The 14,242-nt window shown below is 35.8% G+C and overlaps 1 protein-coding gene and 1 long non-coding RNA gene across 2 annotated transcripts in view; both read right to left on the minus strand.

Annotated features, from left to right (window-relative positions):
- Nucleotides 1-7,181, minus strand: part of LOC138857226 (uncharacterized) — a 7,705-nt gene extending 524 nt beyond the window's left edge. The window contains exons 1-2 of the long non-coding RNA XR_011396288.1: nucleotides 6,730-7,181; nucleotides 1-5,222 (exon numbers count right to left, since the gene is read on the minus strand). The exon at nucleotides 1-5,222 is cut by the window's left edge and continues 524 nt beyond it. This is a non-coding gene — a long non-coding RNA (uncharacterized lncRNA). The remainder of the gene's footprint in view (nucleotides 5,223-6,729) is intronic.
- Nucleotides 1-11,111, minus strand: part of Phm (Peptidylglycine-alpha-hydroxylating monooxygenase) — a 148,176-nt gene extending 137,065 nt beyond the window's left edge. The window contains exon 1 of the mRNA XM_070109284.1: nucleotides 10,773-11,111. Within this exon, the coding sequence (XP_069965385.1) occupies nucleotides 10,773-11,012 (240 nt within the window). The 5' untranslated portion in view covers nucleotides 11,013-11,111. The remainder of the gene's footprint in view (nucleotides 1-10,772) is intronic.
- Between the last annotated feature and the right edge of the window lie 3,131 nt (nucleotides 11,112-14,242).

The raw sequence follows: 14,242 nt of genomic DNA on the forward strand, positions 1-14,242 counted from the left end.
TTCGTCAGGTCTATCTGTTCCCACAAAAGGTTTTTTTCTGCCTCCCACTTTTTATCTTTGTCCTCAATGTTTTTCTTCAGCTCATCAATTTTTTTTCTTAATTTCTTCTTTATTTTTCGCCATGTTGTCATCTATTTTCTGTAGATCTCCATGATTACACTAAACGATTTTTCAATACTTGTGGCACCATTTTTGTTTGTGCCAGCCTGACTCGTACTTCTAGTGTTTATTGTGTACATGTCGATTTTCGTTGTTTGTTTAATGCCTGTGGCGTTTAGTTTTGAGTTTCCCGCCATGCGGTTGGGTGTTTTTGTGTGTTATGGATTACCCATAGCTGTTATAGATCTGTTTTGCCTATATTGTGCGCCTAAGCTGTGGTTTTCCGCTTAAAAAATTTAACCTTTTGTGTGCTAAGTTTTTTTCCTTTTCACTTAAAGCATAAGATTTTATGCTTTGTTGGCTTTCTTGAATAATCAGAGAAAGCCCCACTAATTTCAGATTATGTAGACTGTAAAATTTTAATTTATAAGGACACTTTTACTATTCAATTATCTTTAATAATTAAAATAGATGTTTCACACAACCTTCCACTAACACTCTCTCTACCTAAGTAAGGTTTTAAATATAAGAATATTATTACGTTTTTGAAAATTATTACATTATGGAACAATTGACATTCAACAACCAAATCTTTTTAAATAAGAGAATCTCACATATCATCATTTTTTTTCAGTAAAAGTCGGCCCACAACTTAAAATCAAAGTATTTGAAAGAGCTGCGAAAAATAACTATAAAGGAGAGTTTCACGGAAGAAATCATTCATCATAAAGGTTAACTGACACAAGGGATAAAATTACACATTTTCATGGAAAGATTTGTTTTTTATCAAGTATAATATTGTACATAAGCTATATCTAGCAATTATGGAAAAAATGTTGTCCTAGTGCCAAAATTGCGAATTAAAGACAATTTCCAGTACTACCAAGACAACATTCACAAACATGAAGAACTTGATGTATGTCTATAGCTCAGACATCAACGGAATAGAAAAACTGTGGGCACATTTGGAAAACCAATTAAAACAAATGCTATAGCAAGAAAGACCTAGAAGAAGCTATTAAAGAAGAGTGGGCAAAAGTAGATTCTTCAATATGTAGGAAACTGGCGGATTCCACATTCTGCATAAGGAATGACTAATATTTCCATCGCTAACGGTGGCCTGATAAATAGCTAACCTTGACGACCTATGCTAACTCTCGCATCGGACCAACGACCCATAATTAACTCGATCAAAAAACTTCCTTGTTAACTTCATCAAAGCTAACTGGGTCGGCTTCACAGAATTTACCAAAAAAATATCTTTACCACACGAAATGAGTAATGTAATTGTTAGCGAATATAAACTCCGCAAGGTGGTCCATTCTGCTACAGATTGCATCATCCCAGCTGGAAGGGTCACGGACCTCCGCCCCAATTTCCCACCCGAAACAGCTGTTCTAGCAAACAAGAGCGAACCCTCACGCCATACCGATTCCTGTGATCGGGATCTCATATACCCGATGTGTGGAAAGTCGAAAAAGTTGTCCCCTACTGAAACCAAGGAAACCCGCCAGCCAAGGAGTCTTATCGCCCAATAACGTTTCCCCAGTAGTGAAGACAGTTGAGACCTTCACTGACCATCTGAACCTAGCTAATTACTTAGCTTACTTACCGTTTTTGCTTCCGTAATGCGCAAAATACCACCACAGCACTTATCGTCACAAACAATCGGATAACTCATGGCCCTAATCAAAAACCACCCTGTGAGAGGGCAATCCTAGCAGAGTTGGACTTGTCAAAAGCTTTCCATGCTTCCTACAAGTCTGAAGAGATGGACCATGAATTATCTGATCATTAGTCGAAATTCTAAGCAAAGAAGAATTAAACAATAGGTTCCGTAGGGTGGTGTTCTCTCCTCGCAACCACTTGAGGGAATTTCCATCACTTTAATTCGCAAATGATTATACGATACTGCAGCCAAGCATTGACGACATTTGTTCAAAAGTATACAGATATCTCTCTCTGATCTTTCTCGGTTCTTTTCTGCAATGAGCCTAACACTCTCTCCCACTAAATCCATAGCAACCATACGAAGGAGTACAGACCTCAAAGTGGCCCTTGCGCAACTTCGTTCTGGATATTACAGCAGGTTAAACTCCTACCCATCCAGAATTGACCTCCACATATGAAGTATATGTCCTGCTTGCAATGAATCCAGCATGACTCTCACAACTTTTTTGTTCTTCCATGTTAAATTTTCCAGATTCATTATGGATGCGAAATATTATGTTAACATTATAAAAACAAAGAGAGAGAGAGCAGAGCTGTAAAGTTTAGATTTATAACAAACAACAAGCCACATTTCAAATTTTGCAAACGTAAACAGAGGAGGCGTAATGTGGGATGCAACTTTTAAATAAGTGAGGCCCGTAATAGATACGTCAGCTCACGGTCCCGAATTGAACACTGCGAAAAGGCAGCCAAAGTACATGACAGCACCTGTAACTGCAATTCTGGAGTGACAGAATATAGCTAGCATTAGGTGACCATATTTGTCCTGGCAAAATCCGGGATTATTTTTAGCCATCGATTTTTTCCATATTATAATTCACTGAAAATCGCGACATATAATAATTAAGATAGCAACACAATTTTATTCAATTCATTCTTTTTTTTTATTTTTTATTTCTAAGACAAGGACGGCTAGCACCTACCGAAGTTAGCTTTTACCATGGAAAAACGACATTGCGTTATATGTAATTGCTAAAGGTCATGGTAATAAGTATTTAAAATTTAAAGTCAACTTATTACTTAATATAATATATTAAACATAAAAGTTCACGCCATAATTCATGAAAAACATTTCTTGTCACAAACAAAATTAAATATTTGTCTTGTATTGTTTATACTCTCACAAAATATATTTTGTTAACGTAACGGTTTACTTCATAATAATAATACTCTCACAAAATATATTTTGTTAACGTAACGGTTTACTCCATAATAATAATACTCTCACAAAATATATTTTGTTAACGTAACGGTTTACTTCATAATAATAATAAACTCCAGAGCATATTTTCTTGATAATAATGTGCGCTTGCCTGCCTTACCAGCCCACATATACTATAAAAAATGTCGTTATTCTAGTGGACTCTAAGCCGGATATATCGATTAAAATTTGAGTAATCTCAATAAAAATTGATTGAAAATGAATTAATAAAAATTGAAATATGTTCTCGAGTATACTTCAAATTAATACCAAAAGTAAACGAAATCGCCTGACCGGATAGGTATGCGCTTTGATTGTAGGGTAGAATCCCTGCCGGAGGCCGTTTTGCACCGTGGTGTTGTTTGGGACGCCACTGGCTGTAGTTGCGGAGACAGACACTTTCCACAACAGTTTTCTACGCTAATGAAATGACCGACATTTTATCCGGCCAATTGCCGTTATTTCGATTATCAGTAAGTAGTATCATTGTTTTCAAGTTGTAATAACGATTGCAACTACTTGTAAAACACACATATACTCAGAGCGCCCTCAGAAAGATTCCGACGGGTAATGGGCTGCCGACCACTGTTCTAAATTATAAAGGAGCTATTTAATACTAAATATAATTTTCAAGAACATTCACGTAAAATCGATTGTTTAGTGTTTTATGTTTAGTAATTAATTTCCTCTTAAAAACGAAAAGGAAGCTTTTATTCTCACAAAATATGACGACACTGCTCGAAACAAAGATTTTTTGAGACTCTCAAAATTTCTGTGGTATGTTCTCCAGTTCTGATCATAAACTGTGGTCCTATAGATTCAAATATGGACTTCCATTCTTCTTCTGGACAACTGGTTTTATTCTTAAACCTACTTGTTTCTAAGGTTTTTGTTAGTAAAAAGGATATTTTCATGGCCATTGACCGAGTGCCACTGAAAAAGCCGCTTGCGTCTTTTGCGCATAATTTGCTTCAAGTGCATTGGTAGAATATGATAAACATTGACATTTATCTGGTCGATATATCCATTTCCTTTAACATAATTTTTGATTTTCTAGGAGAATTTCTGCGAATGTGATCAACCGTAGACGTTTGAGAAAACAATCAATAGTACGGTAAACAAACTTTCTCGAAACATAAAGCTTTTTGAGAAGCTCATAAAAATTAACTTGCACTTTTTCCACATAAATGTAAAGCAATCACCGCAATACGATTTTCATAGCCAGTTATAAGGGAATGTCATGATAAGGTTATGTACGTCCAATTTTAATAGAAATTTGTCTAGTAGGTCCAGAGATATATGGTATGATTTCACCTAAAGATGGGTTTAATGATACTGATGTATTTATTTAATTAATTAGTAATCGCAATTTTAGTAGTTTTTAAATTGGTGTTATATGAGTAGTGAACTGCGTTATTATCCGATTTCCCTCCTTTTCACACCGTGGGTGAGGTTATTATTCAATTTGACCCACTTTCAGACCATCTAAAAGGGCAATTGCAAAAATTTGTCCTGAGCACATGTGGTTGATTTACCTTTAGCTATGTGAGATATATACAGCTGTGTTCATTGAAATAGCAGTGCAGCAGAAGCGAAAATATTGTTTGCACGTTTTTGTAGAATGAAATAGAGAGATAGAAAAACCAAAAACCCATTGGAGTTGCTTAATTTTTATACTTTTTTGGAATTTTTACGCAAATTCACACATTTTTGGCTGTTCTTTGAAATAACAATTTCGAAAGTGTCGAAAAAATTCGGAAGTTTGTTCACAGTGTGTTTGATTGAGTATAATATTATAATCTATGTTACAATGCACTATAACAATGAAAAATATTTAATTTTAGTCCGAAGAGGACATTGCTGTTCCAAGGAAGATAGGTTTTCGACCGTTGAGCTTAGATCTGCGCCCGTTCCTGTTGAACAACCTCAAAGCTGCTGTTTAGAAGATGAGAGTTGCTCGTAAACATAGCGTTTGATATCTCCCTATAAGTTTTCTATAGGGTTGAGATATTTGGACTGAGCTGGCCATGGATTTAAAACAATATTTTTTGGCTTGGAGTGTTTTGGATCGTTATCTTGCTGGACTTTTCAAGAGCTTCTTTTAACTGGCATGAGGCAGCATAACGTTCCTTAATATCCTTACATACACATTTTGATCCACGATCCCATCATATGTATTGGGCCCACATTGCTATAATAAAACAAGTAAGGAAGGGCTAAGTTCGGATGTAACCGAACATTTTATACTCTCGCAAAGTCAAATGGTATACTCGTTTGAGATTTCTTTGTGTATTGACTGATATTTTCGGTAGAAGGTCAACTATAGGCACTGGGGTCCACATATTTAGTACTTAGGGGTTTGAACAGTTTTGGTTCGATTTAGACAATTTTTGGCCGCAAGGTGGCATACTTTAATTGCATTATTCACGCAAAGTTTTACGCCGATATAATCATTGTTGCTTGATTTGCATAGTGGAAAGTGAAAGAATCAAGTGGTATTTAAAATGGTGTCATATCGAAAATAGGCGTGGTTGTAATCCGATTTCGCCCATTTTCGCACTATGACATAGAAACATGAAAAGAACGTTACGCACCGAATTTGGTTGAAATCGGTTAAGCAGATCTCAAGATATGGGTTTTCACCTAAAAGTGGGCTGTGCCACGCCCACTGTCTAATTTTGAACGCGGTTCCTATAAAGTCATCTTATACCATCTCAGAGATAAAATTTAATGTCTCTGGTGTGTTTAGTGCTTGATTTATCGCGCTTTTAGTAGTTTTTAACAGTACCGTTATATGGGGAGTGGGCGGAGTTGCCACCCGATTTCAACTATTTTCACACCGTCAATAGAAGTGCTAAAAACATTTGCTTCCAGTGAATTTTGTTATTATAGCATTAGCGGTTTAGGAGATATGCACATTAAACCTATTAGAGGCGGGACCACGCCCACTTTAAAAAAAAGTTTTAACTGCAGATGCCCCTCCCTAATGTGATCCTGTGTACCAAATAACAGTCTTGTATCTTATTGCGGAGCTTAGTTATGGCAAGTTATTTGTTTTTGATTAATGGCGTTTTGTGGGCGTGGCAGTGGTCCGATTACGCCCATCTGCAATACCAACCGTCTCACGGTACCATGAAACATGTCTACCAAGTTTCATAAAGATATCTCAATTTTTACTCAAGTTAGAGCTTGCACGGACGGACAGACGGACGGACGGACGGACAGACGGACGGACAGACGGACGGACGGACGGACAGACGGACGGACAGACGGACGGACAGACGGACGGACGGACGGACAGACGGACGGACAGACGGACGGACGGACAGACAGTCACCCGGATTTCAACTCGTCTCTTCATCCTGATCATTTATATATATATAACCCTATATCTAACTCGATTAGTTTTAGGTGATACAAACAACCGTTAGGTGAACAAAACTATTATTCTCTGTAGCAACAGGTTGCGAGAGTATAAAAAGCCCATACCAAACGTTTTAGGCCACCATGCTTTACTGTCTTGACCGTATAATTTGGAAGATGTTTGATTGTCCACGGACATACTATCTAGAACCTGTTCCACCAAACAAGACCAGTTAGGTACAAAGGATAATACGCCATTTTGAAATTGGACAGTTCAAATGGTTTTTGGCAAACTCCTACTATGCTTTGATTTGTCCTTGGCTAAGAAAACTCACCTTGCGTGGACTTAGCGGATTCCAATTTTTATTCAACAGTTATCGTCGAATACTTGTATCGCTGATCCTCAAATTCAGCTACACTTATTTTAACCTAAAGGGTACAAAAGGATTGTATTTGCTTAAGCGCATTTTGCATGTCATCTAAATTTTTAGTTTTGTGTAGGGACTACGTTTTTTGGGCTTCACTTCATAACTTATAGCATTGCATGGGTAGAACATTTTAGGCGAATTTTTATTTCTTTATATGTTTTCCCTCCTTTCTTAGCTCCAGGGTAAAAAGCCTTTCTTCCTTGGAGCAGTGAAGTCCTCTTCGCACTAAAATTAAGAATTTTCCATTGTTATAGTGCATTGTAGCATAAATTATAATATATATATATACTATAAACAAATTTCCAAATATTTTCGACACATTTTGTCGAGGCAAATCAAAAACTGTTATTTCAGTAAACAGCCAAAAATGGGTGAATTTGCGAAAAAATATCAAAAAAAAAAAAAAAAAAAAAAGCATAAAAATTAGATATGCAAATCTAATGGGGTTTTGATTTAACCTATATCTATATTCCATTCTACTAAAACTATGTGCAAGCACTCAATTGACGAAACAAATTGACAAAAAAAAAACGTTATATATTTTCGCTTCTTCTTCCTTGGAGCAGTGAAGTCCTCTTCGCACTAAAATTAAGAATTTTCCATTGTTATAGTGCATTGTAGCATAAATTATAATATATATATACTATAAACAAATTTTCAAATATTTTCGACACATTTTGTCGAGGCAAATCAAAAACTGTTATTTCAGTAAACAGCCAAAAATGGGTGAATTTGCGAAAAAATATCAAAAAAAAACAAAAAAAAAAAGCATAAAAATTAGGTATGCAAATCTAATGGGGTTTTGGTTTTAACCTATATCTATATTCCATTCTACTAAAACTATGTGCAAGCACTCAATTGACGAAACAAATTGACAAAAAAAAAAACCGTTATATATTTTCGCTTCTGCTGCACTGCTATAATTTTAATAATAGAGGACCCAGCCTCATAAGAAATCTGTGATAAGTTTTATTTTGAGCAAAAAAAAAAATAATAATAAAAATCATATATATAAAGGTTATTTTTGATTTTTGCTCAAAAATAATAATTATTTATGATTTATTGTAAAATTAGTCATTATCGGTGAAGAAAATAATAAAACTTAATCCATTATTATTATTACGTGATTTTTAAACTACAATAAAACATTTAATCATTACGGTCTATATTCGCGTATTTCGAAAATAGTTCTATAAAAATCTATGTTTTTAATAATGGAAAGTCCAAATGGATCGTGCAACTAATTAACAACGATTTATGTGTTTTTAGATAAGACATTTATTTTTTCAAAAAAAGTTCAATACTTTGTAGTAAAACCATTATTGTCGATTATCGCTTGACATCTGCGTGGCATTGACTTCACTAATTTTTGGCCATTTCGTATAAATCTTCGAAAGTCTTTACTTTACATATAAGATCGTACCTTCTTTCAAGTAAGACCAAAGATTCACAATAAGGTTTAGATCTGTACCACAAGAAGGCCAGTTTAAAACAGTCACCAAATTGTCCTGAAAACACTACTTAGTGCGTCGAGCTATGTGTTTCGAATCGTTATCCTGCTGGTACATCCATGTTACGGGCATGTTAGCGTCGGCAAATGGCAGTCGTCGTTCGTAATCGCTATGTACTTAAATTGATCCATTTGCTCATCAATTTTGAATATAGGCCCGATGCCACGACATGACATGGCAGCCCAAAGCATTATGAAGCCTTCACCATGCTTTAGTATTGGAGCTAGGGTTCAGCTCTTATCTAAAAGGACCTTTTTTCATGCACTTGTTGTTCAGTGGCGGTATTTTAATGCAAACTCCAAACGATTTTTTTTATTACAACAATATCGGCGGCTTCTTCCTGGAAATGCTTCCAAAAAGAACTGCTTCTCTCAATCGCCTTTTAATAGTATCTACGGCTGGTGGGTTCACTTTCTGCCCAAAAATCCACGCTCTAATTTCGTCGGCAGTTTTCTGCGGATCCTTTCGTGATTCGCGAACAGGCTGGTGGGATCACTTTCTGCCCAAAAATCCACGCTCTAATTTCATCGGCAGTTTTCTGCGGATCCTTTCGTGATTCGCGAACAATCAGTTCGTCTTCTCTTGGAGTCGTTTTACGCGCTTTCCTTCAGCGTTCATCTTGTTATACTCTTGCAACATGTTGCTACGGAATATTTGTTCACCTAACGGTTGTTTGTATCACCCAAAACTAATCTAGTTCGATATAGGGATATACATATATAAATGATTAGGATGGAGAGGCGAGTTGAAATTCGGGAATATCTCTGCCCGGCGGCCGCGGGAAACTTATAGTTTTCGAGATATTTACGTTTAAAATTTCAACTATTTAAAGTACTTATTTTTGCGGTTTGAAATGAATTATACACTTATATTTTTCACTTTTATATCCACTAACACTTGACTTATTCGTTTTTAGAAATTTTTTTTATATTAGATGCTGCAAAAATAGCTTTATTTCAATATTTAAATCATTCTTCAATTTTTGTAATTTTGACAATAACAAAATGGTTGTGAATGTCAAAACACCAGTGTTGCCATACTAATATATTTTGTAAACCAAGAAAAATAAAATAAACAGAGATTATACCCTGGATACAGGAAATAACGCAAAAAGAGTTTCTGCGAGTAAAAACCTTGATACACCCCGGTGTTGGACCGACCAGGCTTATTTTTTTGAAGCGCGGCCGAAGGCCGCCAACGCAAAAAGTTCTGCGTGAAAAATATTTTGATACACACCGGTGTTGGACCGACCAGGGTTATTTTACAAGAAAAAGTAATATTGTCATAGAGGGTATAACGTAATACTTAACATCAATGCTCTGTAATAGTTTATTTCTTTAGGTTTTGGAATCCTGTATTTGGGGTATTATCTGTTTTAATTTTTTTCAGTTCAATTACAAAAGATGTCGATAAGGTAACACTGGTTATTTGACATTTTGCAACCCTTTTGTTATTGTCAGAATTAATAGAATTTAAGAATAATTGAATTATTGAATTCAACTTTAGTTTAATATTTAGTGGATATAAAATTGGAAAATATTATCTAAGTGTATAATTCATTTGACATCGAAAAAATGCGTACTTTAAATAGTTGAAATTTTCAACTTTGAACGTAAATATCTCGAAAACTATAAGTTTCCCGCGGCTATATATTCTTGATCTGGAGGATCTCCTCTATCCGCCCATACCCATTTTATGCCCGAAAGCCTGGGGCGGTATACTAAAATTTTCCCAAATTATCATCGAGGTTGAGAGCAGCTAAAAGGAATTTGACGCGATTGAATTATGGACACCCCGGTTTTGGACCGACCAGGGTTATTTTTTTTGGAGAAGGCCGCCAGTGCAGAAAGGAGTTTGACACGATTGAATTATAAACTATTATTTTTTTGTAGGGCGCCAGTGGATATAAAAGTGAAAAATACAAGTGTATAATTCATTTCAAATCGCAAAAATACGTACTTTAAATAGTTGAAATTTTCAACTTTAAACGTAAATATCTCGAAAACTATAAGTTTCCCGCGGCTATATCTAAATATGTTCTTGATCTGGAGGATCTCCTCTATCCGCCCATACCCATTTTATCCACGAAAGCGTGGGACGTTATTCTATAGCCGACCCCGGATTTGTAATCTACGCGTAAAAATAAGACGATTTAAAAAAAAAATCATTTTTGAGGCCTCCTTAGTGGGGGAACCTAAACTATACATTTACCAAAAATCCTTTTTGGAGGCCTCCTTAGTGGGGGAACCTAAACTATACATTTACCAAAAACCATTTGGAGGCCTCCTTAGTTGGGGGTACATTACCCTTATTGCATTTTCAAAATCCTATGACAATATTTTAAAGCCCACCCGCGAAATTTTATAGGTGCGTTCATTCATATTTATATTCATCAAGTAGAATCGCATTTAACTTTGATACACCAATAGACGTACATACCTTATTTGGAACAACTTTCGGCATTAACAAAGGAAAACGAGCCATTTGTTCAACACTATTTAACTCACTAATATCGTTGCTCTCCAAATAATAGTATGAATCTAATCCATACGTTGGACATTGGAGAGTAAACAATATCACTATAAGTGTACGGATTCCCATTTGATGATATAATAAATATAGCGTCCGAGTACTCATATCAAATCCAGTTTGTAACACCGCAATGCCCGTATGCCACATATTCACCGATTATTGAAAATTTGAAGTCAAGTTTTACTTGTCACTAATTAATACATATTTTACGAATACTTTAAGTGGCATCTCGGCACGCAATATATTATTTCTTAATATTGCATTGCTAACAATATTTCTAATGGAGACTGCACATTGCTTATGTTTAGCAATAGATGGCTTAATATATATCTTCACCAATTGCCAGCAAAGAAATATCAATTTAATGATTTGACAGAGCTGTTTTCATTTCTACAGAGTGGCAACATAGACATACGTCCAAAAAAGTTGAAGGATGCCAGCAAATATAAAATGGGAAAACTTTAGTATAACGTCCCAGGTTTTCGGGGATAAAATGGGTATGGGCGGATAGAGGAGATCCTCCAGATCAAGAATATATATAGATATAGCAGCGGGAAACCTATAGTTTTAGAGCTATTTACGTTCAAAGCTGAAAATTTCAACTATTTATAGTACGCATTTTTTCGATTTCAAATGAACTATACACTTAGATAATATTTTCCAATTTTATATCCACTAACACTTCACTAATTCGTTTGTACACATTTATTTTACATTATATAGTGCATAAATAGTTTAATTCAATAATTAAATTATTGTTAAATTCTATTAATTCTGACAATAACAAAAGGGTTGCAAAATTTCAAATAACCAGTGTTACCTTATACACACATCTTTTGTAATTGAACTGAAAACAGATAATACCCCAAATACAGGAATCCAAAACCTAGAGAAATAAACTATTACAAAGCATTGATGATAAGTATTATGTTATACCCTCTATAACAATATTACTTTTTCTTGTACAGCTTCTTTTAGCGTTGGCGGCCTTCGGCCGCGCTTTAAAAAAATAACCCTGGTCGGTCCAACACCGGGGTGTATCAAGGTTTTTTAGCGCAGAACTCTTTTTTGCGTTGGCAGCCTTCGGCCGCGCTTCAAAAAAATAACCCTGGTCGATGCAACACCGGAGTGTATCAAGGTTTTATTGCGCAGAACTTCTTTTTGCGTTGGCTTCAAAAAAAAAATAACCTTGGTCGATCCAACACCGGGGTGTACCAAAGTTTTTACGCGCAGAAATTCTTTTTGCGTTGTTTCCTGTATCTAGGGTACAATCTCTCTGTTTATTATAGATTCCTCGTTTACAAAATATATTAGTATGGCAACACTGGTGTTTTGACATTCACAACCATTTTTTTATTGTCAAAATTAATAAAGTTGAGCAATGATTTAAATATTGAAATAAAGCTATTTTTGCAGCATCTAATATAAAAACAAGTAAGGAAGGGCTAAGTTCGGATGTAACCGAACATTTTATACTCTCGCAAAGTCAAATGGTATACTCGTTTGAGATTTCTTTGTGGATTGACTGATATTTTCGGTAGAAGGTGAACTATAGGCACTGGGGTCCACATATTTAGTACTTAGGGGTTTGAACAGTTTTGGTTCGATTTAGACAATTTTTGGCCGCAGGGTGGCATACTTTAATTAATTATTCACGCAAAGTTTTACCCCGATATAATCATTGTTACCTGATTTGCATAGTGGAAAGTGAAAGAATCAGATGGAATTGAAAATGGTGTTACATGGGAAGTAAGCGTGATTGTAGTCCGATTTCGCCCATTTTCGCACTATGACATAGAAACATGAAAAGAACGTTATGCACCGAATTTGGTTGAAATCGGTTGAGCAGATCTCAAGATATGGGTTTTCACCTAAAAGTGGGCTGTGCCACGCCCACTGACTAATTTTGAACGCGGTTCCTATAAAGCCAATTTATACCATCTCAGAGATAAAATTTGATGTCTCTGGCGTGTTTAGTGGTTGATTTATCGCGCTTTTAGTAGTTTTTAACAGCACCGTTATATGGGGAGTGGGCGGAGTTGCCACCCGATTTCAACTATTTTCACACCGTCAATAGAAGTGCTAAAAACATTTGCTTCTAGTGAATTTTGTTATTATAGCATTAGCGGTTTAGAAGATATGCACATTAAACCTATTAGAGGCGGGACCACGCCCACTTAAAAAAAAAAAGTTTTAGCTGCAGATGCCCCTCCATAATGTGATCCTGTGTACCAAATAACAGTCTTGTATCTTATTGCGAAGCATAGTTATGGCAAGTTATTTGTTTTTGATTAATGGCGTTTTGTGGGCGTGGCAGTGGTCCGATTACGCCCATCTGCAATACCAACCGTCTCACGGCACCAAGAAACATGTCTACCAAGTTTCATAAAGATATCTCAATTTTTACTCAAGTTAGAGCTTGCACGGACGGACGGGCGGACGGACGGACAGACAGTCACCCGGATTTCAACTCGTCTCTTCATCCTGATCATTTATATATACATAACCCTATATCTAACTCGATTAGTTTTAGGTGATACAAACAACCGTTAGGTGAACAAAACTATTGTACTCTGTAGCAACAGGTTGCGAGAGTATAAAAATTTCTAAAAACGAATAAGTCAAGTGTTAGTGGATATAAAAGTGAAAAATATAAGTGTATAATTCATTTTAAATCGCAAAAATACGTACTTTAAATAGTTGAAATTTTAAACGTAAATATCTCGAAAACTATAAGTTTCCCGCGGCTATATCTATATATATTCTTGATCTGGAGGATCTCCTCTATCCGCCCATATCCATTTTATCCCCGAAAGCCTGGGACGTTATTCTAAAGCCGATCCTATAAAATAATTAAGTAAAGTCGTATTCAACGATAAATTGTCAAAATCAACAGCGAATTCGTAGTTGCCAAAAAGGTTCTAGTGGCGAAATTTTGTTAAAGATCTACTATATAAGGGTCTGTGCAGCAAAGACAGTTGTAATTAGAGTTCTGCTCAGTGCTACAAGCAATTAATTGTAAGCTCGAATAAAACTTTTAATAACTTAATTTCTCTATAAATCGTCTACCTTGTAACTCACTCTTGAGTTCGATCACTGGATTGTTAAATAAAAGTCACAATTTAATTCTCAGCACTTATCATTATTTCTAATTCCAACAACTTAACATTTTTATATTAATGCGTGCGCCAACCAAGAGCTGGCACTTCCTAATCCAGGGTGTTATGCGACTCCCGTACCCATTGGATGTTTTGCAGCCAGGAGATAAATCCAGCTGTATCCTAACGGAGCATTGGGAAGTAAAGGTGGCCTTACCGCGTTATGGGGCTCTGGCGCGGCGGACTTTTGTGTTCCTCTTATTGAACGTTGATCCAACA

This window comes from Bactrocera oleae, chromosome 4 (assembly GCF_042242935.1).
Source record: "Bactrocera oleae isolate idBacOlea1 chromosome 4, idBacOlea1, whole genome shotgun sequence".
Classification (NCBI taxonomy): domain Eukaryota; kingdom Metazoa; phylum Arthropoda; class Insecta; order Diptera; family Tephritidae; genus Bactrocera; species Bactrocera oleae.